This window comes from Pseudophryne corroboree, chromosome 5 (assembly GCF_028390025.1).
Source record: "Pseudophryne corroboree isolate aPseCor3 chromosome 5, aPseCor3.hap2, whole genome shotgun sequence".
NCBI lineage: Eukaryota > Metazoa > Chordata > Amphibia > Anura > Myobatrachidae > Pseudophryne > Pseudophryne corroboree.
The window spans coordinates 106,309,674-106,335,964 of record NC_086448.1 but is presented as its reverse complement, the minus strand read 5'-3'; the positions used below and the strand labels follow the sequence as shown (position 1 = coordinate 106,335,964).

General features: G+C 45.8%; 1 protein-coding gene across 2 annotated transcripts in view; it reads right to left on the bottom strand.

Annotated features, from left to right (window-relative positions):
* Positions 1–26,291, bottom strand: part of CACNB2 (calcium voltage-gated channel auxiliary subunit beta 2) — a 570,712-nt gene that overhangs the window by 445,882 nt on the left and 98,539 nt on the right. For both annotated transcript variants that reach the window (XM_063921543.1, XM_063921545.1), the window contains exon 2: positions 13,625–13,717. In XM_063921543.1, coding sequence (XP_063777613.1) covers positions 13,625–13,717 — 93 coding nt within the window. The remainder of the gene's footprint in view (positions 1–13,624; positions 13,718–26,291) is intronic.

Here is a 26,291-nt window from a genome sequence, read left to right as displayed (position 1 = left end):
TCTCCTTGGAAATTTCTTCCCTGTGACTGTACCCCAGCCCCAAAGGCTGGCATCCGTGGTCACCAGGACCCAGTCCTGTATTCCGAATCTGCGGCCCTCTAGTAGATGAGCCCTCTGCAGCCACCACAGCAGCTACACCCTGTTTCTTGCTGACAGGGTTATCCGCTGTTGTATCTGTAGATGGGACCCGGACCATTAGTCCCACAGGTCCCACTGGAACGTCCTTGCGTGGAGTCTTCCGAATGGAATTATGCTTCGTACGAAGCTACCATTTTTCCCAGGACTCGTGTGCATTGATGTACCGACACCTGTCCAGGTATTAGGATGTCTCTGACTAGAGATGACAACTCCTCGGCTTTTTCCTGGTCTGCGTTCAGAAACATTCCCAGGAACAGAAGACGTGTCGTCGGGACCAGCTGTGACTTTGGAATATTGAGAATCCAGTCGTGCTGTTGTAGCACTTCTGCTACCCCCACTACCAACTGTTCTTTGGACCTCGCCTTTATCAGGAGATCGTCCAAGTACGGGAGAATAAAAACTTTCTTCTTGCGAAGGAGTATCGTCACTTCGGCCATTACCTAGGTAAAGACCTTCGGTGCCGTGGACAACTCCAACGGCCGCGTCTGGAACTGATAGTGACAGTCCTGTACCACATATCTGAGGTACTCCTGGTGAGGGGGGTAAATGGGGACATGCAGGTACGCATCCTTGATGTCCAGGGAGACCCTGTAATCCCCCTCGTCCAGGCTCGTAATAACCGCCCTGAGCGATTCCATCTTGAACTTGAATCTTCTGATATAAAAGTTTAAGTATTTTAATTTCAAGATGGGTCTCACCGAACCGTTTCGGTACCACAACCACTGTGGAATAGTAACCCCTTCCTTGCTGAAGGAGGGGTACCTTGACAATCACTTGTTGTGATTATAGTGTTGAATATCCACCAACACCGTCTCCCTGGCAGAGGGAGGTGCCGGTAAGGCAGATTTTAGGAAACGGCGGGGGGAAGAACGTCTCGAACTCCAGCCTGTACCCCTGAGATCCTGCTTGAAGGACCCAGGGATCCATGTAAGAGAGCCCACTGTCCGCTGAAATATCTGAGACGGGCCCCCACCGTCCCCGGGTCCGCCTGAGCAGCCCCAGCACCATGCTGTGGACCTACCGGACGCAGGGAGGACTTCTGCTCTTGGGAACTAGCTGTGTGTTGCAGCTTTTTTCCTCTACCTTTGCCTCTCGGCAGGAAGGATGAGCCTCTAGCCCTCTTGTCTGGGGCCGAAAGGACTGTACTTGATGATACGGTGCTTTCCTTTGTTGTGGGGTAGCCTGTGGCAAAAAAATCGATTTCCCAGCAGTAGCTGTGGAAACGAGGTCTGAAAAACTATCCCCAAACAGTTTTACCCCCTTATAGGGCAACTTCCATGTGCCGATTCGAGTCGGCATCGCCTGACCATTGTCAAGTCCAGAACCCCCGTCTGGCGGCAATGGACCTAGCGCTTATTTTTGATGCCAGCCGGCAAATATCCCTCTGAGCATCACGCATGTATAAGACCACGTCTTTTATATGCTCTATTTTCAGCAAAATATTGTCCCTATCCATAGTTATTTTCCGACAGGGAATCTGACCACGCAGCGGGAGCACTGCACATTCATGCCGAAGCAACGGCTGGTCGCAATATAATGCCCTAGTGTGTGACCATATCTTATAGGGTAACTTCCTGCTTTCTATCAGCAGGTTCCTTCAGGGCGGCCGTATCCGGAGACGGTAGTGCCACCTTTTCTGATAAGCGTGTAAGCACTGTATCTACCCTATGGGGTGTGACCTATCCTCTGGCGGGAAAGGGTACGCTGCCAATAACCGTTGTAGAAATTATCAATTTCTTACCGGGGGAAGACCACTCTTCCTCACACACCTCATTTAATTTCTCAGATGCAGGAAAAACTACTAATAGTTTTCTCTCACCAAACACAATACCCTTTTATGTGGTACCTGGGGTATAATCATAAATGTGTAATACATTTTTCATTGCCTCAATCCTGTAACAGGTGGACCTATTTGGAGGGTACACCAGTCTCATCGATGTCGACACTGGAGTCAGTATCTGTGTCGACATCTGTGTCTGTTATTTGAGGTAGCGGGCGATTTTAAAGCCCCCCATGACATTTGAGACGCTGGAACAGGCACAAGCTGAGTAGCCGGCTGTTCCGTGTCGTCGACCTTTTATGTAAGGAGTTGACACTTTCACATAATCCTTCCATAAGTTCAACCACCCCGGTGTCGACCCCGCAGGGGGTGACAACATATTTACAGGCATTCGCTCCGCCTCCACCTCATTATCCTCCACATACCTGTCGACACAGCCGTACCGACACACAGCACACACACAGGGAATGCTCTGATAGAGAACAGGACCCCACAAAGCCCTTTGGGGAGACAGAGGGAGAGTATGCCAGCACACACCAGGGCGCTATATATCACAGGGATAGCACCTATAAAAAAGTGTTTTCCCTTATAGCTGCATATATTTGTATACTGCGCCTAAATTGTGCCCCCCCTCTCTTTTTAACCCTTTCTGTAGTGTATTAACTGCAGGGGAGAGCCAGGGAGCTTCCCTCCAACGGAGCTGTGAGGAAAAATGGCGCCAGTGTGCTGAGGAGATAGGCTCCGCCCCCTTCTCGGCTGACTTTTCTCCCGCTTTTTCCTGGAATCTGGCAGGGGTTAATATACATCCATATAGTCCTGGGGGTTATATGTGATGTATTTTTGCCAGCCAAGGTGTTTATATTGCTGCTCAGGGCGCCCCCCCCCCCAGCGCCCTGCACCCATCAGTGACCGGAGTGTGTGGTGTGCATGAGGAGCAATGGCGCACAGCTGCAGTGCTGTGCGCTACCTTGGTGAAGACTGATGTCTTCTGCCGCCGATTTTCCGGACCTCTTCTTGCTTCTGGCTCTGTAAGAGGGCCGGCGGCGCGGCTCTGGGACCGGACTCCGAGGCTGGGCCTGTGTTCGGTCCTTCTGGAGCTAATGGTGTCCAGTAGCCTAAGAAGCCCAAGCTGGCTGCAAGCAGGCAGGTTCGCTTCTTCTCCCCTTAGTCCCTCGATGCAGTGAGCCTGTTGCCAGCAGGTCTCACTGAAAATAAAAAACCTAAAACTAACTTTTTCTAAGAAGCTCAGGAGAGCCTCCTAGATTGCACCCAGCTCGGTCGGGCACAAAAATCTAACTGAGGCTTGGAGGAGGGTCATAGGGGGAGGAGCCAGTGCACACCAGGTAGTCCTAAAGCTTTCTTTTTTGTGCCCAGTCTCCTGCGGAGCCGCTATTCCCCATGGTCCTTACGGAGTTCCCAGCATCCACTAGGACGTCAGAGAAATACAGACAGTAAGCAATTAATAAATCTAACCCTAATCCCTATCCCCACTAACCCTAACCCCCTAACACAGTCTAACCCTAACCTATTCCGGGGGTAACCCCCTCCACGCAGCATAAAACACCCCCCCCCCCCCCAGCAACTTAACCATAACCATCCTAGGTGCTGCCTAACCCCCCCTTCCCGTAGCATAAACTTAACTCTCCATCCACCCCGCAGCCTAACCCTAACCTTCCCCGGGGGTGCATAATCCCCTCCCGCCACAGTCTAAATCCTCCCCCCCCCCGGCTCCAGCAGCCCGTCACATCAACGTTAGGGATTGTAATCAATTACCGGGATTGTAATCAATGTCGGAATTCCAGCGCTGGTATTCCAAGTAGTGTTAGGATTCTGGCGTTGATATTTCAACTGCCAGGATCCCGACTGCCGTACAATCAGTGCTACATAATGCAGGATCCATACAGACAATGCTGTACTCCATAAAAATAAAAAAAAACCCCAGTAAGGAGTCTTTAAATAATATAAATCAAAAGCAAGTATTATTTTCTAATGAGATGCACTGTATAATGTTTCAAATATAAACATATGTAAAAACCTTATTGATATGATAGCAGGCATCTTCAACTTAGCAAGCTGACACTACAGTGAGAGAGGGTTGGAACACTGTTGCTTATCAGGTGTTTAAATCTATTTACACAGTGAGTAAATGCACTCTGTAATGCAAGATCATCACATCTGTCCCACAATCTAAACTATCATCCAAGCCATCCGCCATTGTACACTGTCAGCAACCAGTTTCACAATATCCTGGAAGATCTTCCCAGCGATCCTAAAAAGGCAGAAGCATGTTGCTTAGAGCGAATTACGCACTTTCATTTTGTTATTTAAAGTCCTTTTAACTTGTCAAGGTAGAACATATTTGAATTACTCAATAAAGATAGTTATCATTTTAATGGCTTGTTTTTGTAGTCTCTATACTTTCATGAAGCAGATAAGAACTGGATGACTCAATGTCAAAAGAGTGCAGCTCTCAAGTGATCACGATGGTTCAACAGTACTTTCACTCACAAGGGGGGGGGGGATATATATGGAGGTGGTGGGGGGTAAATTCTGCAACCCGGAGAAGCCAACTTGTCTGTTTGCACCAAGATTACTTGTTAAATACATAGAGTAGTCACAGCAGTGGGGTGTCCCCTATGAGGGTGCTGATCATGTGAGTGTGTGTGTGGGGGGGGGGGGGGGGCAATGTCATATTCATTATGTGCTAGAAAGGGTATCATGTGACAGGGGCAGTGTTACAATGTCATAACACTTAGACAGTAGAAGGAGCATGGTCCCCAACAGCACAGATTCACAGATGTATGCAAACCCGGATGTGCTGGTCTCCTTTTGCAGAATCGCAGTGCTCCCAAGATGCAGTTTGGAGGCGGAGGTGACGCTTCCTGCGTTTCCAGAAAACAGGGGCATGTCAGACCCATTTTCTGGGAGTGGCAAGACAAGTGCCTCTGTCTTTCAACGCAGATTTACTGGCCTCACAAGCAGGCAGAAGGTGGGCATTCTTAGACTTACAAAGTGGCTGATTCTGCTGCCATAATCATATTTTCTCACAGCAGCTGGGTCCAAAGACGCATAAGTGTCCATGTCTGAATCATGCCTAGAGGCGGATCTTCAGGGACTAATCTAGGCTTGCGATCTGTCCCTGGGAATGTTCACATTTTTCAATAATAATAATTGAGCCATTGGTACAACGTCTGAGCCTGCCACCTGATGTGTGAATCACAGCGCACGGCACTGCTCGGACAGAGGCTCAAATGAGAGAGAGGATGGAACAGCAAAGGGGGATCCGGAACTGCAATAGAGACAGGTAGACTCATGTAGAATAGATCCTGGCTGTCTCCATTACAGGAAAGCACCCTTGCTCCCTGGGCCTAATTTAGATGTGGTTGGAAGTGGCATTGCTGCTACTTAATAGAAAGCAGCAGCGAGGCACTAATATGGTGATGCAGCAGGAGGCATCTGGTGCACTAATATAGTGATGCAGCAGGAGGCATATGGTGATGCAGCAAGAGGCATCTGGTATAAGAAGGCACCTCCTGCATGCATTAGTGATCTGTGCTACATCCTAGGACGTAGCATCTGATCACCTGCGACACCATTGACCAGCTGCATGACCCATGGGGTCCGTACATCTGTACTTTGCGCTATGTGCCTCAGATCTGACGGGATCTGAATTAGGCCCCTTGTTAATTATTTGTAAACCAAATAAAAGACAGGAAAACAGTGAGGAATAAAGCAAAACGGTAGCACGAGACAGTGGGCGGGATGTACTAAAGTGAAAATGCTGTAAAAACCCTGTTTTCTGGGATTTTACAGCATTTTCGTATATGTACTTACTTCTGTCCGCTGGGTCTCCGCCATGCAGGGTGCTGGCGTTACCCTCTAGAAATCTATGAGGCTTCTTCCGCAATGTTACGGAACCCTTCCAGCATCCCCCCGCACCTGCCGCTGGTCTGCGCATGCGAAGACTGCCTCCCGGGTCATAGACCCAGAAGTCCAGCAGCCGCAGCGCAGCGCAAGGGACAGCGAAATAGAAGAATAAACAGATAGTTTGGCAAGTACAGCCAAAACAGAAATAATCTGTAAATGATCTTACTGAATCTATAGATACATCTGCAGTTTGTTAATGCATTTACGGATTTCTGAACACCATGAGATGAGCAAGTTCCCCTAACTCCGCTGCAGTTGGCTTTTCAATATGATAATATTTAAGAGACCTTAAGGATAAAGGGATGTAAATGATAAAAGGGGTCTATTCATGAAGCAGTGAAAAGTGTGGAGAAGTGAGCCAGTGGAGAAGTTGCCCATGGCAATAAGCATTGAAGTAACATTTATAATTTGCATACTATACAATTGTACGGATCAGCTGATTGGTTGCCATGGGCAACTTCTGCACAGACTCACTTCTCCACAATTTCACTGCTTCATGAATAGCCCCCAAACTGCTTATGTGAAATCAAAACGTTCATAAACGTAACACACACTGGGGGTCATTCCGAGTTGATCGCTCGCTAGCAACTTTTTGCAGCACTGCGATCAGATAGTCGCCGCCTATGGGGGAGTGTATTTTCGCTTTGCAAGTGTGCGAACGCGTGTGCAGCCGAGCAGTACAAAAACAGTTTGTGCAGTTTCTGAGTAGGTCTGGACTTACTCAGCCCTTGCGATCACTTCAGCCTGTTCGTGCCCGGAATTGACGTCAGAAACCCGCCCTGCAAACGCTTGGACACGTCTGTGTTTTTCCAAACACTCCCAGTTGACACCCATACACGCCCTCTTTCTGTCAATCACTTTGCGAACGGCTGTGCGAATGGATTCTTCGTTGAATCCATCGCCCAGCACTGACCCACTTTGTACCCGTACGACGCGCCTGCGCATTGCGGTGCATACGCATGCACAGTTTTGCCGAGGTCTGACCTGATCGCAGCGCTGCAAAAAGTTCCTAGCGAGCGATCAACTCGGAATGACCCCCACTGTGCATACAGTATGTATGAATGCAAGGCTACAGGTTTGATACTATAGGTGCTTTTGTGCTATTATACTGTACGTTTGAGACAATTACTACACTATTGTGTTATTTAAAGGATTAATCTGCACTGTCATTGCCATTTGCCATACAGTGAACTGTAAAGTTTAGGATGCAGCTATTTCCAGCATATACATTCCCCTGCGCTAGGCACAATTAGTGAAGCAATACAGCAAACACATCTGATAAAAAGTCCATTTTGTGGACTGATCCAACATTCGGGAGAATGCAGCCTATCATTTCGCTAGGAGGCAATGACATCACAAGTGCCACTTCTTGTCTAGATAGGCTAAATATTGCTCCACTCCACAAAATGGCCAATACTAATTACAAGACACATTAGAATTTTACAGTAATTATATGTATCACAGCCAAATGCCCATTAAATGCAATCAATGATTGTTAATGGAATGTTACTGCCAGTAATGGCCAATATATTATGCAGTGCGCACAAAACATTAGCCTTCTCGGTTTAGAGTAAAATTTCAGGACATAACAGACATGAGACCCCACAGAAATATTTTCGCTGTTATTGCCATTTAACTATCTAATTGCCACGACTAGATGGGATTTGATGCATCATATATTTATGCTTGCCTGCTCAGATTTCCTGGGTTGTCTCTACAAAATCTTTTCCCCACTGTCTCCTGTCTTTCCCTACAGTTTGGCACCCTTTGTCTCTGGCCATCCCTTTCAGTCTATCACCCCTTGTTTCAGGCCTTCCTCTTCGGACTTTCATGCCTTGTCTCTGGTCTTCCCTTTCAGTCTGTCGCCCCTTTCTCTGGCCTTCATCTACAGTTTGTCACCCCTTGTCTCCACTATTCCTCTTCAGACTGTCACCCCTTGTCCCTGGCCTTCCCCTTTAGTCACTTTCTGGCCTTCTCGTTGATCTGTTCTTCCTTTTCTCTAGCCTTCCCCTTCCATCTCTACCCTCTTGTCTCTGGCCTCCCCCTTCAGTAAGTTTCTGGCCTCCGCCTTAGTCTGTACCTCCTTTTCTCTGACCTTCCACTTCCATTTCTACCCCTTTGTTCCTGTTCTTCCCCTTCAGTCTGTCACCCGTTGTCTCCAACCTTTACTTCAGTTGAGTCTGTGCCTTCTTGCCTTCGGCCTTCCACTTCAATTCGTCATTCCTTGTCTCTGGCCTTCCTCTTCAGAACGTCACCCCGTGTAGCCGAACTACTACTTCTGTCCTGTCCTGTATCACATCTTATAGATCTCTTTTTATGCCTGTTGCCTTTGTCTCATGTGCCTCATGTTTTTTTACTTGACTGGCTTCAATGTGCACTTCTAGTTTCACATCCCCCTGCCTTGTGACCCCAGCTTGTATAGTAGATATTTGGAGATAGTCTAGTTCTAAATTCCCTTGGATAACTGTACAGAGACATCATCCTACAGCTCTCCTTCTGTAACTGCTTAAGTGCGCCCAGACTAACAAAGTAGATAATGAAACACGTTCCAAGCCGGTACAGAAAATAGCAGTAACAGCTGGGTAGTCAGGGCTGCCGTGCTACAACCCCACTGGTCGCATTCAATAAATGCTGAAGGTAAGCACTGTGGTACACAGACCATTTACAGATAAAATACTCTGACAGGGACGTAACCAGAACTTTTTGGGCCCCATAGCAACATACAAAAGGGGCCCTTGTCCCAGTGATTCTAGAGACACTTCTCTGCAGCAGTTATTCATTTTATGCCCCATAATAGTGCCCTAGTTCATTTTTTGAACCATAGTAGTGCCCTAGTTAATGGTTGCCCTATAGTAGTGCCCTAGTTTATTTTATGAGCCATCATATTTCCCTAGTTACATGATGTCACACTTTAGGGCTGCCAATACACATTATGCCACACAGAATCCTAAATTCACATTATGATACAGTGTCCCCAGTTCATATTATGCAACATTACAGTGCCCTCATGTTGTGCCACATTACAGAGCCCTCCAGTTCGAGTTATGCAACATTACAGTGCCCCAGTTCATATTATGTCACACTATTGTGCCTCCCTGTTATATTGTGCCACATTACAGTGCCCCAGTTTTTATTACGTAACATTATAGTACCCACTACATTACAATGAGCAAGTCAGATTATAACGCATTACAGTGCCCTCCATTTCCAAATCTGGGAAATTGGTATGTACAGTAACTTTATAACATGGGTCCAGGCCTCCCTAAGCCTCTGGGCCCCACAGCAATAGCACCCCTTAAACCCACTATAGTTACACACATGCACTCTCGTATAGTCACACACACACACAGACACACACATAGACACTACGACAACTAAAAAAGAATATCTCTATTCTGACAAATACAGATACAGTAATTCAATCATTTCAGTCTAGATAATTATATAATGTAATGGCCATTTATACATGTATTATTACTTCAAGAAATTATTTGACTGCCAGCCGAGGTCAAGTGTATTCTGTACTGAAGCTGTTTTATAATGACCACGGAGTACATGGGAAATAGAAGGATTTTTAATTGAGAAAAACCATTAAATAACATACTCCCAAAATAGAGTTCCTGCCTAGCCAATGTCCCCCCGCTCCCAGTTTAGTATCATGATGACAAAGTGCTCAGGGAAATACAGAAGAGAAGAATGCCAAAATATAAACTGGTTCTCTATACTGAAAACTACAAGTACAAGAACAGCAAAAAAGGAGTGTGGGTCTAGAAGTACCAGAAAATACCCATATCAATACAGGTTGAGTAGCCCATATCCAAATATTCTGAGATACGGAATTCTCCGAAATACGGAATTTTTTGAGTGAGAGTGATATAGTGAAACCTTTGTTTCTGATGGCTCACTGTACACAAATTTGTTTAATACACAAAGTTATTAAAAATATTGTATTAAATGACCTTCAGACTGTGTGTATAAGGTGTATATGAAACATAAATGAATTGTGTGAATGTACACACACTTTGTTTAATGCAGAAAATTATAAAAAATATTGGCTAAAATTACCTTCCAGCTGTGTGTATAAGGTCTATATGAAACATAAATGCATTCTGTGCTTAGACTTGGGTCCAATCACCATGATATCTCATTATGGTATGCAATTATTCCAAAATACGGAAAAATCCGATATCCAAAATACCTCTGGTCCCAAGCATTTTGGATAAGGGATACTCAACCTGTAGTATACTATTATTTCAGCTTACTTACTCTTAAGGGCAAAATAAACCTCTGCAGCTCTGTTCAAGAGCAGATTGCAACTTCCTCTTATAAATAGGGAGCTATTCATCATTGGGGGCCGTCCAATAATTAAGTATCCAATTTGCCACGAATTGCAGCTATTGACACTTAATTGCCATAGCAATTCAGTATTGCACTGGTGTGGGGACAGCTGCCATGCGATCCCCTAGCACTGTTACAGGGGTAGCAGTGATACCATGAAAGTAACAGAGATCTAAGGGGCAGATGTATTAAACTGGAGAAGGCATAAGGAAGTGATAAACCAGTGATATGTGCAAGGTGATAAAGGCACCAGCCAATCAGCTTCAATATGTAAATTAACAGTTAGGATCTGATTGGCTGGTGCCTTTATCACCTTGCACATATCACTGGTTTATCACTTCCTTATGCCTTCTCCAGGTTAATACATCTGCCCCATTATAACTGCTTACAAGCGCCCAAATAATGGACTGTGCAATACCAACGAATTCCCCTGATATAACGCGCGGCCGACAACACTAAGTGGGTGTCATATAGAAGATGCAAAAAACAGGAAAACGGCTGCGCAATGTATCAGGGAAAAGAATAATGAGAGCCGACGTTTAAAAGGAGAGGTACATATTACAGCAGCTCAGCTCTGTGACAGGAACTTTGTGCACTACCTGGGACCGTTTCTCATTTACTATTTATACAAATGAATCCACAATTGATAACCTTGTGAGTGATTATGGATCTTCAGCAAGTTCATTCATACAAGCTGTTCCAAAACTTCTTATGATATCTATATTTATCAAGGTGTGCTTTATTACATAGCCATACATTTTACTATTCCTTAATCATTGGTATTACGATTAGTATGTTTTTATCCAGTGTTCTTGGTTAATAAATTGTGATAATCCTTTTAAACGTCGGCTGTCATTATTCTTTTCCCTGATACATTGCGCAGCCGTTTTCCTGTTTTTTTATACCATGAAAGTGCCTGCGTTCTGCCACTGATCTGAAGTGACGCATGTGCACAGCTAAAGGTTGTGCTGTGCGGAAGCGGTGGAGGGACCAGCTTGAATCCCTCTTCACAACCCCCAGACCTCCTTCCCATAGGCCGGAGCGGGGTCCCGGGAACCAGCACCACCTGAGGATGAACTTTTAAAACATTTCTTGGCAAAGTTACGAAAATTCTAAAAGTAAAAGTGGAGATGTTGGGACTTATTCAGAGTTGTTACCAAACCAAAACAGTTGGGCAAAACTATGTTGCACTGCAGGTGGGGCAGATGTAACATGTGCAGAGAGAGTTCGATTTGGGTGGGTTATATTGTTTCTGTGCAGGGTAAATACTGTCTGCTTAGTTTTTACACTGCAATTTAGATTTCAGTTTGAACACACCCCACCCAAATCTAACTCTCTCTGCACACATTACAACTACCCACCTGCAGTGCAGCATGGTTTTGCCCAATTGATAACTTTTTTGGTTTGCTAACAACTCTGAATAACCCCCGTTGTCCATCGCAACCAATCAGAATGTGCTAGATAAATGATGGCTAGATTCTGATTGGTTGCAATAGGCAACACCTCCATTTTTTCTTTTTTAGAAACTTTAATAAATCTTTGCCTTGGCTTTATTAATGAAGTGCAAAAATACCAATGTGAATAACCTCTTTGGTAGTGCAGTGGGCACTGAATCTCCATGGGGTATATTTACTAAAAATCAATGTTTGGTTGATGATTGATCGATTTTTTTGTGTAAAAGGGTCTAAATCACAAATTTACTAACAGATGATTTTTAACATCGTTTAAAAAGAAATATCAAAATCATCTGTTAGCAAATGTGGAATTTAGACCCTGAAATACAAAATCGACCAAACATTGACCCAGATCGAGTTTTAGTAAATATAGCCCTAAATCCCACACTTACTAACAGATGATTTTTAAAAAAAATTTTTTTAAATGATGTCAAAATAACATCTATTAGTAAATGTGTGATTTAAACACTGAAACACTGACCAAAGATCGATCAATATCGACCCAAATCGACCTTTAGTAAATATACCCCCAAGTGTCTGTGGCAACAGTGGGACAATGCAGGCGAGTAGAATTTAGCACCAGTCAATCTCAGGCGGAGAGCCTTTCAAAGTAAGCAAAGTCATTTGCAATCCATATGATCCTTTTTGCATTAGTTCTGGGCTGGGAAAGTTTTTTTGTTTTTTTCCCATTACTTTTAATGGGATACATCCTGCACCTTTTGCTTGCATTTCTAGCACATTTTTGATGTGCACTTTGGGGGTCATTCCAAGTTGATCGGTCACTGCCATTTTTCGCAGCGCAGCGAATAGGTTTCTACTGCGCATGCGTATGCTTCGCAATGCGCAGGCATGTCGTACGGGTACAAAGCGAATCGTTGCTGAGCAATGGATTTTACGAAGAATCCATTCGCACAGCCGATCGCAAGGAGATTGACAGGATGAGGGCGTTTGTGGGTGTCAACTCACCATTTTCTGGGTGTGTTCGGAAAAACGCAGGAGTGTCCAGGCGTTTGCAGGGTGGGTGTCTGACGTCAATTCCGGGACCAAAAAGACTGAAGTGATCGCAAGGGCTGAATAACTCCAGAGCTACTCAGAAACTGCTAAAAACGATTTCGTCCCGCTCGGCTGCACAAGCGTTCGCACACTTGAAAAGCAAAAATACACTCCCCTATAGGCGGCGACTATCTGATCGCTGCTCTGCAAAAAATAGCTAGCGAGCGATCAACTCAGAATGAGGGCCTATGCCCAATGTAAGAGAGAACAAAAGTGTTGATACAAGCATCCTGATGTCCCCTCACTCTTGTGAGTCCTTTGTGCTATAAATAACACTAAACTGAGCATTATGTTAGATGAAAACCTGAAAAGTCATAACAAGTGAAATACATGGTTCTAAAGTGGCTCCAAATATTTGCACATCTTCCCACATTTATAGCTTGTGGAGACATCTCGCAAGTGTGTAAAGTGAGAGGCGACCACATCTTGATGCACACTGAGTGGACAATCCAAATAGTTTAAATTGCACGACCCATGTGCACTATAACATCGCTCAATAAACAACATACAGTAAGCAGACAGCTGTGGAAAGCACTACAATGCCACAAGACGTTCAGTGATGGAGAATCTTGGAAGACATACTACAGAATAATTGAAACTCCAGAGATGTTCATTCCTAATCTAAACAGTTTAAACTGCACCGATCAAATACGCACAGTAGGGGGAGCCACAGTGTAAGCTCAACTGATATGCGTTCAGCCTATGAGGTCACTAGGAGATAGTACTTCATAAATATTAGTCAGGGATTTCTGTGCCTCAGTGGTATCACTGGTTCCTTGTGACTTTGATGACTGTGTCTTATGCATATTGGACTCAACCTCCAAAATGTCTGCCTCATGTGCAGGTGACTATGATTTTTTAACCCATATATGGGTTTATTACAACATGTGGAGAAATAATCAATGAGTTGTGTAGTATAGGAAAGTCACAGTACCTGACGCACAAAGCTGTTTGAGGTAGTGTCAGAGGATGTGCTCCCATCGGATCCCTTGAATCGGTTTTTCCGTCTGGCTCCTTTTCCATAGGTCTACAAAATAATACAAAGCATATTAATTTAACCCGGATACGCTTCTGCCTCTGCAATATTGACTGAAATTCTCACTTTATGTTTGTCCCATGAAAATATATTGTTTTCATTTAATGTATGAGGAAGGGAAGGGAAAGGAACGGAAGGGGAGGAGAGGGAACTGAAGGGAAGGGAAGGGGAGGAGAGGGAAGGGAAGGAAGTTAGTTCTTGATGATCCTGAAAACCTACATTGAAATTAGACACTGTTGACTAGATTGTGGCCTTGACATCAGATGGATTTTGGGAAACCTAGATTCAATGTATACTAAAGCTGTTGAACATAAAAAAAATCCTTTCCCCATTAGCAACACCCATGTTTAAATGGGTTATATTAACAATGTATACCTAGAAGCTGCACAACCAGCCCCTGCCGTTACCGTTACTGATGCAGGCTTTGTATTACATACAATAGCACTTTATAATAAAACACAGCCCTGGGGAGCTGGAACGCCGTAAACTGCTGCAGAGATTACAGAATGTGGGACCAGAGAGAAGTATAAGCTTCCAGCATCACAAATAGCAATCACACCTCGGCCAACTACAACAGCCTGTAACAAGTGCTTAGAAAACCTGGTCCTCCATTTATTGGACAAGGTGAATCCGTGGTTGAACTTCTTTCGCAAGGAACCGTGTGTGAGTCATAAACAGAGGGAATGGGCCGTGTTGTGGGTTCGGCAGCAGCTATATAGATATAAGAGTGATAATAATTATGGATGCCTCTAACATGGCATGTAAAGAACTGCTTTAATTGTCTTCATTTCCACTGTTTCTTGGGATGTGAATGACATACAGTATTTCATGAGACAGGATGCGGTCAGGATCCTGATAGTCGGGATCCTGATAGTCAGAATCCCAACAGTGGAATCCCGACATTCAGAATCCTGATTGTAAGTGGTGGAGATAGGGTTAGGCACTAGGGGGAGGTTTATGGTTAGGCTGCGGCGGTGGGGGTGGTTAGGCTGAGTTGGAGCGGTTAGGCTTAGGCTGCGGGAGAAGGCGGTTAAAGTTAGGCTGCGGGAGGGGACTGTTAGGGTTAAAATACTTACCGAGTTCCATCTAGATTTTTACTTTCGGGATGCCACAGTGGCATCCTGACCTTCAGGATACTGACAACTGGGATTTCATACCCAACCCAATGAGAATAGGTCCACTGATTCAACCGCTGATAGAGGATTATTGGGGAACATGTGAAACAACTGACATGGGGGTATATTCAATTGAAGTAGGATCCATTCTGACATTCATTTGTCGGAATGAATCTGACCTGGGCTATTCAAAGCAATCTCAATTTGACTTTACAAAAAGTCGAATTGAGATGCAGGAGCTGAGATGGGGGAGAGCAGCGCCGGAGGAGATGAGGAGACGGGGGGAGAGCCGCGACCAGACGGGGGAGCGCAACGCTACAGCTGCGGGCAGCGTGGCCGGAGGATGTCACAGCCGCCGCTCACTGCAGCGTCCACCCGGCTCGAGCAAGCAAGGTCCCGCTTGCTGGAACCGGGTGGACGCTGCTGTGACCGGCAGCTGTGACATCCTCCGGCTACGCTGCCCGCTGCTGTAGCACTGCACTCCCCCGTCTGCCCCCCCCCCCCCCCCCCTTCTCCTCCAAGTCTCCTCCGGTGCTGCTTTCCCCCTCTGCCCGCGGCTCTCCCGTCTCCTCCTCGTCTCCTCCGGCGCTGCTCTCACCCTCTGCCTGCGGCTCTCCCCCGTCTGTGCTCCTGCATCTCACTTCGACTTTTTATAAAGTCGAATTGAGATGGTCGAAGCACGTGGATCGGTAGCTATTCCGCCGATCCATGTGCTTTTCGACAAGTCTGATTCCTCGACTTCTCAAATAATTTGGGGTTAGATTGAATAGGTCGGAACCCCTTCCTATCTAAAAAAGTCGAAAACTGACGTCTTTTCGACAGACGGCAGCTTTCGACTTCAATTGAATATACCCCAAAATGTCCAGTATCAGCCCATTCCTGCATAAGGGAGTGAGCCATTGCTGTCATGTCATTAGCAGTCAGCGTTCCAGTGTGGAACATGACAATTACCAGGGATAACTCCAGGAGACAGATTAATACATCCGCCCGGTACTAGCAAGGAGGTGACAGTGACATGTGAAGTCTGCACCTGATAGCTGGTCAGTAGGGATATCATTTGGAGATGTAGACAGCTTGGTATGCAGGCCATACTCAACATTCCATGGAGGGGCTGGTAGATACTAAAGATTACCTTGGACAACAACATTAAAAAATAATGTTACAGTGTGAGGGGCTTGGGAAATCTAATAGAGAGAAGAACATAAAAGGGGTTTCCACCTTCAGATTACTTTCATTTATCTGCCATGCATATTGAAGATATAGTTTTATCTCTCCAGCTTCCTTCTGTCCATTACATTTTTGCCATATATTTATATAAGCAGAAAGAGTTGTATATATTTGTTGCTCTGAGACGCAGCTCATCTCTGCTGCGTTCTTCTTTGGATACTTGTATAAGCAACCTTGTGGCAGCTTCCAACGCAATAGAAATATACATCTGTGGCTCCTGACATAGCTGTAGATGCAGTGTCGGACTGGTGCATGAAGGTCCCACTGGGAGAATGCAGTTGGAGGGGCCCATGGTTAGAAGTGTCTCCAGAGAGGTGTGGCTAACAATTAGAGAGTGCATGGTCTGTGCCCCTTGCTAAATATATATAGTAAAAACAGCTAGTGCATGCATAATAAACTACTAGGTTAATAACAGGCATGCACTGTAGAATATGTCAGACCCTGTGTAGATGTATCAAACCTTAAGTGGAGATGTTGCCCATAGCAACCAATTAGATTTTAATTCTAGTCACCTGAAGATGGAACACATTATTATTATTAACTTTTCTAACACTGGCATAACTACAGCCCCCGCAGCCAGTGCAGAGGCTTGGAGGCACCAGGCTTTGAGGTGCACCGCCGCTGTTTTAGCAGCAGATTCCCATGTGGACTAGCTATCTACATGTAAATCTGCTAAATGTCCCTCCTAAAATGGCCACCGACTTGGAGTAGACAAATGCTAGAGGTCTTACTTGAGCTCCAGCATCTGATAGGGAACTGGGAAGTGCTTAGCGCTGGTGCCAACAAGCATTATACCCCTGGCATGAGCATTACACACTCCTGGCAACGAGTATAACAACCAGAGCATGAAAACCCCTGGCAACGAGCATTACACATCACTGGCAACGAGCATGACACCCAGAGAATTACACTCCTGGCAATGAGCATTACACCACTGGCACCGAGCATGACACCCAGAGCATGAAACCCCTGGCAACGAACATGGAACCCAGAGCATTATACCCCTGGCAACGAGCATGGAACCCAGAGCATGAAACCCCTGGCAATGTGCATGGAACCCACAGAATGAAACCCCTGGCAACGTGCATGGAACCCACAGAATGGAACCCCTGGCAACGAGCAGGTAATTTTAAAGTAATTAGAAGCCTTATTGTGCGTGTGGCATAATGTGTCACAGGCATTACAGTGTGTGGCATAATGTATCACAGGCACTGCAGTGTGTGGCATAATGTGTCACAGGCATTACGGTGTGTGGCATACTGTATCACGTGCATTGTGGTGTGTGGTATAATGTGTCAGGGGCATTGTGGTGTGTGGCATAATGTTTCACGGACATTATGGTGTGTGGCATAATGTATCAAAGGCATTTTGGTGTGTGGCATAATGTATCACAGGCATTGCAGTGTGTGGAATAATGTGTCACAGGCATTACGGTGTGTGGCATAAAGTGTCAGGGGCATTACAATGTGTGGGGCATATTGTGTAATGGGCATTATAATGTGTAAGGAGCATTACGGTGTGTGGTATAATATGTCATGGGCATTACTGTGTGTGGCATAATGTATAAGGGGCATTACGGTGTGTGTCATAATGTGTCAAGGGCATTACAGTGTGTGGCATATTGTGTAATGGGCATTATAATTTGTAAGGAGCATTACGGTGTGGTATAATATGTCATGGCATTACTGTGTGTGGCATAATGTGTAATGGGCATTGCGGTGTGTGGCATAATGTGTAAGGGGCATTACTATAAGGAGTAAAAATGACAAATAATGTAAGGGGCATGAATCAGGATTTTCTTCTTTCCTGTGGTGGCCAACATCTGGGCGTGCAGGTTGCAAAACTGGGGTATAAGGTAGTCTTTTCCTGCAATGCGATGCCCCTTGCAGTGAGGCCACGACCTGTGCAGTGAGGTCAACCCCTCTTTTTTTGGAGGGCATGTGCAAATTCTTTATTTTTCAAATGGCAATGGGTGTGGGGGGATGGTTGTGCCAGAAACTTCTTTGGCTTGTGGGAGTAAACATTTCTAGTTACACCACTGCTCTCTAAGACACCACAAGGGGTCCCAGTGCCTCATAAGCAGGGGAGTATTAAGTATGCCACATATTACTGAGCAATAGTAGACTCTGGTGCTGAGCCAGAGTCTACTGCACAGGTCTCTGGGGAAATGGTGCGGTGGCCATTATCCAGGCAATTTCCCTACTACGCAAATGCAAAACACTGGGAAAATGGTGCGGTGGCCAGTTTACTGGTGATTTCGCAGTGCTGACATGAGACTACAGACAGGTAATTATTGAGGAAATGGGTAAGTATTAGAGAGATGTGTGCAGTGTGGACCCTCATGGATCTAGGGGCCTGTGTGCACCACACAGACTGCACCCATCATGTATATGCCACTGCTTACAAGGTAAATAAACAGAGCCTTTATGAACAAAACAAGAAACAAAAAAGTGACTTAAAGTACAGAACTGCTTGTGATACGAGTCAGGAGACAGGGGAATTGGTCAGGGGAGGAGAGCTAGATCTGAGTTTCTCAGCATAGAGATGATATTGGAGGCCTAAAGAGCTACTTCGCTAACCTAAAGAGGATGCATAAAGGCCCAATAAGAGATGTCCAAGAACAGAAAATTGGGGTACAGAGGGCAGAGGAAGTGGTGGAGAAGTGGAGTAATGCGGGGAGACAGAGAAAGACCGGTCAGGGAGGTAGGATGCCAGCCAGGAGAGGGTATTATCTTACAGACCGAGGGAGCGTAGGATTTGCAGGAGGAGAGGGTAGTAAAAACATAAACCAAGAACAAGCTTTTGTGTTGATGATGACTAGTGCATCTCTACTCTATATGCTAGATCTAAGGTTGCACGTATGTAAAGATTCGTGCATCTAAGAAATTGGGATCACCAGTGTTCCAACTCATTTCCTTTCCACACACACAAACTGGGCATCACTCTGTTCACTCTATGTAAAGCCCTTTGTTTTTTCATAAATCATTAGTAGAATGTGACCTTGAATATTCAGAGACGCTTTGGGCACCAGTCTGCCAAGAGAACAATTTGTAATAGTTTCCAGATCGGCCACCAGATAAAAATGTTGATTATTTCAAAGTGAGTTATTACTTAGAATAGTAACTGAGGCTGTCCAAGATGGCTGCCTCACCCCCTGCAATAATACAGAAGTGTTTTGAGTCCGATTTGAAGAGAAAGCGTTATATAAATAAATAATTTTAATTATCATTCATATTATTCGTTTTGCCATAGTACAATGCAGTGTTTTTTTATTGCCTGACCAGATGCAAACGGATGATTATGCTGGAAAAACACATCATGCTATCAATATACTGTATATATATATATATATATATATATATATATAATATGCAGTTAAAATACCGCCTGTCGAGATCCCGGTGAGTAGGGGTCCGGTGCCGGAATCCCGACAGCCGTTGACTAAAATGACCTTCAGGCTGTGTGTATAAGGTGTATATGTAACATAAATGCATTCTGTGCTTAGATTTAGGTCCCATCACCATGATATCTCATTATGGGATGCAATTATTCCAAAATACGGAAAAATCCCATATCCAAAATACCTCTGGTCCCAAGCATTTTGGATAAGGGATACTCAACCTGTATATACTTTCAAATTTGCCACAAAAACAAGAGCTATGCTTGAACCAAGTTAGATCAATATCAGTTAGATTATGTTTGGGCATGTATATAATGTCCATTGGTACATGACCGCTATGTGCCAGTATGAGCCGGCATCTTCCACCAGCAGTAAAAGACTCTTATGTTATTCGGTCTGATCGCATGACAGGTCAAATGATTGACTCTAACCAATATGACAGGACAGTACTGAACTATGGGCCTTATTCAGGGTTGTTCGCAAACCAAAAAAGCAAGCAACTGGGCAAAACCATGCTGCACTGCACGTGGGGCTGATGTAATACGTGCAGAGAGAGTTAGATTTGGGTGGGGTGTGTTGAAACTGAAATCTAAATTGCAGTGTAAAAATAAAACAGCCAGTACTTACCCTGCACCGAAACAATATAACCCACCCAAATCTAAATCTCTCTGCACATGTTACATCTGCCCCACCTAAAGTGCAACATGGTTTTGCCCAGTTACTTGCTTTTTTGGTTTGCTAGTAACTCTGAATAACCCCCAATGTGTGGCAAATAGAAATATGGAAATTTGGTTGAAAAAATAAGATTTTAAACCTACCGGTAAATCTTTTTCTCGTAGTCCGTCGAGGATGCTGGGGACTCCGTAAGAACCATGGGGATAGACGGGCTCCGCAGGAGACATGGGCACTTTAAGAAAGACTTTGGCTCTGGGTGTGCACTGGCTCCTCCCTCTATGCCCCTCCTCCAGACCTCAGTTAGAGAAACTGTGCCCAGAGGAGACGGACAGTACGAGGAAAGGATTTTAGTTAATCCAAGGGCAAGATTCATACCAGCCACACCAATCACACCGTATAACTTGTGATGTACTATCTAGTTAACAGTATGAAAAAAACAACGTCCAAAACCGATGAAACTATAACATAACCCTTATGTAAGCAACAACTATATACAAGTCTTGCAGAAATAGTCCGCACTTGGGACGGGCGCCCAGCATCCTCTACGGACTACGAGAGAAAGATTTACCGGTAGGTTTAAAATCTTATTTTCTCTAATGTCCTAGAGGATGCTGCGGACTCCGTAAGGACCATGGGGTTTATACCAAAGCTCCCAAACGGGCGGGAGAGTGCGGATGACTCTGCAGCACTGATTGAGCAAACAGGAGGTCCTCCTCAGCCAGGGTATCAAACTTCTAGAACTTTGCAAAGGTGTTTGACCCCGACCAAGTAGCAGCTCGGCACAGCTGTAGTGACGAGACCCCTCGGGCAGCCGCCCAAGAAGAGCCCACCTTCCTAGTGGAATGGGCCTCAACCGATTTTGGTAACGGCAATCCTGCCGTAGAATACGCCTGCTGAATCGTGTTACAGATACAGCGAGCAGTCTGCTTTGAAGCGGGAGTGTCAACCTTGTTGGCTACATACAGGACAAACAGTGCTTCTGTCTTCCTGACTCTAGCCGTTCTGGCCACGTAAATTTTCAAAGCCTTGACCACATCAAGGGACTCGGAATCCTCCAAGTCACACGTAGCCACAGGCACGACAATAGGTTGGTTCATATGAAAAGATGAGACCACTTTAGGTAGGAATTGAGGACGGGTCCGCAATTCCGCACTATCCATATGGAAAACCAGATAGGTGCTTTTATGTGATAAAGCCGCTAATTCCGAAACTCGCCTAGCCGAAGCCAAGGCTAACAACATGACCACTTTCCAAGTGAGATATTTCAACTCCATCGTTTTAAGTGGTTCAAACCAATGTGACTTAAGGAAACTTAACACCACGTTAAGGTCCCAAGGCACCACCGGAGGTACAAAAGGAGGCTGAATATGCAGTACTCCCTTCACAAACGTCTGTACTTCTGGGAGAGAGGCCAATTCCTTTTGAAAGAAAATGGATAAGGCCGAAATCTGAACCTTAATAGATCCTAATTTTAGGCCGAAATTCACTCCAGTTTGTAGTAAGTGTAGAAAACGGCCCAGATGGAATTCTTCCGTAGGAGCATTCCTGGCCTCACACCAAGAAACATATTTTCGCCATATTCGGTGATAATGTTTTGATGTCACGTCCTTCCTAGCCTTTATTAGTGTAGGAATGACCTAATCCGGAATACCTTTTTCCGCTAGGATCCGGTGTTCAACCGCCATGCCGTCAAACGCAGCCGTGGTAAGTCTTGGAACAGACAGGGCCCCTGTTGCAACAGGTCCTGTCTTAGAAGAAGAGGCCATCTCCTGCAGATCCGGATACCAGGTCCTTCGTGGCCAATCTGGAACAATGAGGATTGTTCTCACTCCTCTTTTTCTTATTATTCTCAACACCTTGGGTATGAGAGGAAGAGGAGGAAATACATAGACCGACCGGAACACCCACAGTGTCACTAGGGCGTCCACAGCTACCGCCTGAGGGTCTCTTGACCTGGTGCAATACCTTTGTAGCTTTTTGTTGAGACTGGACGCCATCATGTCTATTTGGGGCAGTCCCCACTGACTTGCAATCTGTGCAAAGACTTCCTGATGAAGTCCCCACTCTCCCGGATGTAGGTCGTGTCTGCTGAGGAAGTCTGCTTCCCAGTTGTCTACTCCCAGAATGAACACTGCTGACAGTGCGCTTACATGATTCTCCACCCAGCTAAGAATTCTGGTGGCTTCCGCCATCGCCACTCTGCTCCTTGTGCCGCCTTGGCGGTTTATATGAGCTACTGCGGTGACGTTGTCTGACTGGATCAGAACTGGTTGGTCGCAAAGTAATGCCTCTGCATGACGTAGGGCGTTGTATATGGCCCTTAGTTCCAGGATGTTGATGTGGAGACAAGTCTCTTGACTTGACCAAAGACCTTGGAAATTTCTTCCCTGTGTGACTGCTCCCCAACCTCGGAGGCTCGCGTCCGTGGTCACCAGGATCCAGTCCTGAATGCCGAACCTGCGGCCCTCTAGGAGGTGAGCACTCTGTAGCCACCACAGGAGAGATACCCTGGCCCTGGGGGACAGGGTGATCCGCTGCTGAATTTGTAGATGTGACCCGGACCACTTGTCCAGTAGGTCCCATTGGAAAGTCCTCGCATGGAACCTGCCGAAGGGAATGGCTTCGTATGATGCCACCATCTTTCCCAGCACTCGAGTGCAGTGATGCACTGACACCTGTTTTGGCTTCAATAAGCTCTTGACCAGAGTCATGAGTTCTTGAGCTTTTTCTGTCGGAAGAAAAACCCTTTTCTGGTCTATGTCCAGAATCATGCCCAAGAAGGTCAAACGAGACGTAGGATTCAGCTGCGACTTTGGAATATTGAGAATCCAGCCGTGTTGTTGTAACACCTTCAGTGAAAGTGATACGCTGTTCAGCAACTTCTCCCGTGATCTCGCTTTTATGAGGAGATCGTCCAAGTATGGGATAATTGTGACACCCTGCTTGCGCAGGAGCACCATCATTTCCGCCATTACCTTGGTGAAAATCCTCGGGGCCGTGGAAAGCCCAAACGGCAACGTCTGAAATTGGTAATGACAATCCTGTACCGCAAATCTCAGGTACGCCTGATGAGGAGGATATATGGGAACATGCAGGTATGCATCTTTTATGTCCAGAGATACCATAAAATCTCCCCCTTCCAGGCTGGCGATGACCGCTCTGAGCGATTCCATTTTGAACTTGAACCGTTTTAAGTAAAGGTTCAGGGATTTTAAATTCAAAATGGGTCTGACCGTTCCGTCCGGTTTCGGGACCACAAACAGAGTTGAGTAGTATCCCTTCCCTCTTTGAAGCAGGGGAACCTCGACTACCACTTGTTGAAGACACAATTTGTGAATCGCATGTAACACTATCTCCCTTTCTAGGGGAGAAGTCGGTAGCGCCGATTTGAAAAACCGGCGAAGGGGCACCTCTTCGAATTCCAGCTTGTATCCCTGAGAAACAATTTCTATTGCCCAGGGATCCACCTGTGAGTGAACCCAGATGTGGCTGAAAAGTCGAAGATGTGCCCCCACTGGAGCGGACTCCCTCAGGGGAGCCCCAGCGTCATGCGGTGGATTTTGCAGAGGCCGTGGAGGACTTCTGTTCCTGGGAACTAGCTGTGTTGTGCAGCTTTTTCCCTCTGCCCTTACCTCTGGCAAGAAAGGACGATCCACGTACTCTTTTGCTTTTATTTGAACGAAAGAACTGCATTTGATAATGAGGCGCTTTCTTAGGTTGTGAGGGAACATAAGGCAAAAAATTCGATTTACCTGCTGTAGCTGTGGAGACGAGATCTGAGAGGCCTTCTCGAAATAATTCCTCACACTTGTAAGGTAAAAACTCCATATGCCTCTTTGAGTCGGCATCACCTGTCCACTTTCGGGTCCATAAGACTCGCCTAGCAGAAATAGACATAGCGTTATTCTGGAACCCAGTAAACTAATGTCTCTTTGAGCATCCCTCATATATAAGACAGCATCTTTTATATGCCCTAGGGTCATTAAAATGGTATCCTTATCTAGGGTCTCAATTTCCGCTGATAAGGAATCTGTCCATGCTGCTACAGCACTACAAACCCAGGCCGACCCAATTGCCGGTCTGAGTATCGTACCAGAATGTGTGTAAATGGACTTCAAGGTAACCTCCTGCTTGCGGTCAGCAGGATCCTTGAGGGTAGCCGTATCTTGGGATGGCAGCGCTATCTTTTTTGATAAGCGTGTCAATGCTTTGTCTACCCTAGGGGAGGATTCCCACCGTATTCTGTCCTTTGGCGGGAAAGGATATGCCATAAGAATCCTTTTGGGAATCTGCAGTTTTTTGTCTGGAGTTTCCCAAGCTTTTTCGCATAATTCGTTCAGCTCATGTGAGGATGGAAAGGTGACCTCAGGCTTCTTTCCCTTATACATGTGAACCCTCGTGTCAGAGACAGGGGGTTCCTCTGTGATATGCAAAACATCTTTTATTGCAATAATCATATATCGAATACATTTAGCCACTTTTGGCTGCAATTTTGCATCATCGTAGTCGACACTGGAGTCTGAATCCGTGTCGGTATCTGTGTCAACTATTTGGGATAGTGTGCACTTCTGAGACCCCGAAGGTCCCGGCAACATTGGGACAGACATGGTTTGACTCCCTGACTGTTCCCTAGCCTCAGCTTTGTCTAATCTTTTGTGCAATAAATTTACATTAGCACTTAAGACATTCCACATATCCATCCAGTCAGGTGTCGGCGCTGCCGACGGAGACCTTACATTCATACACTCCCCCTCCTCCTTAGGTGAGCCTTCAACCTCAGACATGTCGACACACGCGTACCGACACACCACACACACAAACAGGGAAGCTCTTTTCTGAAGACAGGTTCCCCACCAGGCCCTTTGGAGAGACAGAGAGAGAGAGTATGCCAGCAAACACCCCAGCGCTATATGACCCAGGAAAAACACAGAATGTTTAACCAGTAGCGCCTTTATGTATTGTGACAAGAACACTGGGATAGTGTTTGAGGGCAGGTATATTTGTCCCAGGTTCTTGTCTTACATGTTTTAGAAAATGTTAACTTCTAGGAAAAATGCTTTTTGTTTTGTCTGAACCTTTTCAGTTTGCTGTAAAAGCTGGGTAAAGGCTCTGAGAGAGAGATAAGGCGAGTTCTAGACATTGGGCCCAGTTCGGGTCTTTGGCCTCACAGAGGGCTAATCAGGGTTTCAGCTGTGTAAGAGTGATATAGTGCTTCTAACCTGATTAGTATGGGCAGACTGCCTGGGAAGGCTGCAGGATCTGTGTGTGAGAGACACGCTTTCTGATGCAAGTAAGCTATACAGTATGTACTGAAGAACTCTGTGTTTTGTTTAGTGACAGTTAGGAACATCTTATGTTTAGTTAGTGCCGGACAGGCAAGGTATTTTTATTTTGGGGTTTGTTTTATTTTCTGTTTCAATAAAACTGGCCGGGGTCAGTTGTACCAGAAACTGGACTTGTGTTGTTCCTCAACTGCTGCGTGCTGCCATATTCCCCAGGAAAAGGCACCTTGCACCCCTACAGTGTTACAACTTGGTGGAGAATGCGAGCAGGCCGTTCTGCGCATAAGTGAAAGCAGCAGCTTTGTGAGGCCTGCAGAAAACGGTGGTTTATGCAGATACAGCCCAGTGTGAAGTTACTGAGACTCACCCCTGAGGGTTTGATATATGTCCTGGGTGAAAGCAGCTGCAAAGCCGCCTGAAAAATCTGTTGACATGGAGGATCTGCTTAAAGCCTTGCTGCAAGCTACAGCGGCTCAGCAGGAGGCCAACCGACAGCAGCAGGTGGCAATGGAGGAAAATTGGAGACTACAGCAGGAGGCCAACAGACAGCAGCAGGTGGCAATGGAGGAAAATATAAGACAGCAGCAGGTGGCAATGGAGGAAAATAAGAGACAACAGCAGGCAGTTGTTGATGAACTTTACAGGCAACAGCGTCAGGATAGAGAGGCCTTAGCAGAAGTGGTGCAGAGACTTGCAGCTCGGGTTGGAGATGTGGCCGTCAGTGCTCCAACCAGCTCTAGTTCTATACGAGCCAGTCACTTCCTGCAGAAAATGACAGAGGCTGATGATGTGGAGGCCTATCTGACCACGTTTGAAAGGACTGCCGAGCGTGAGAACTGGCCGAAAGCACAGTGGGCCAGTCTGCT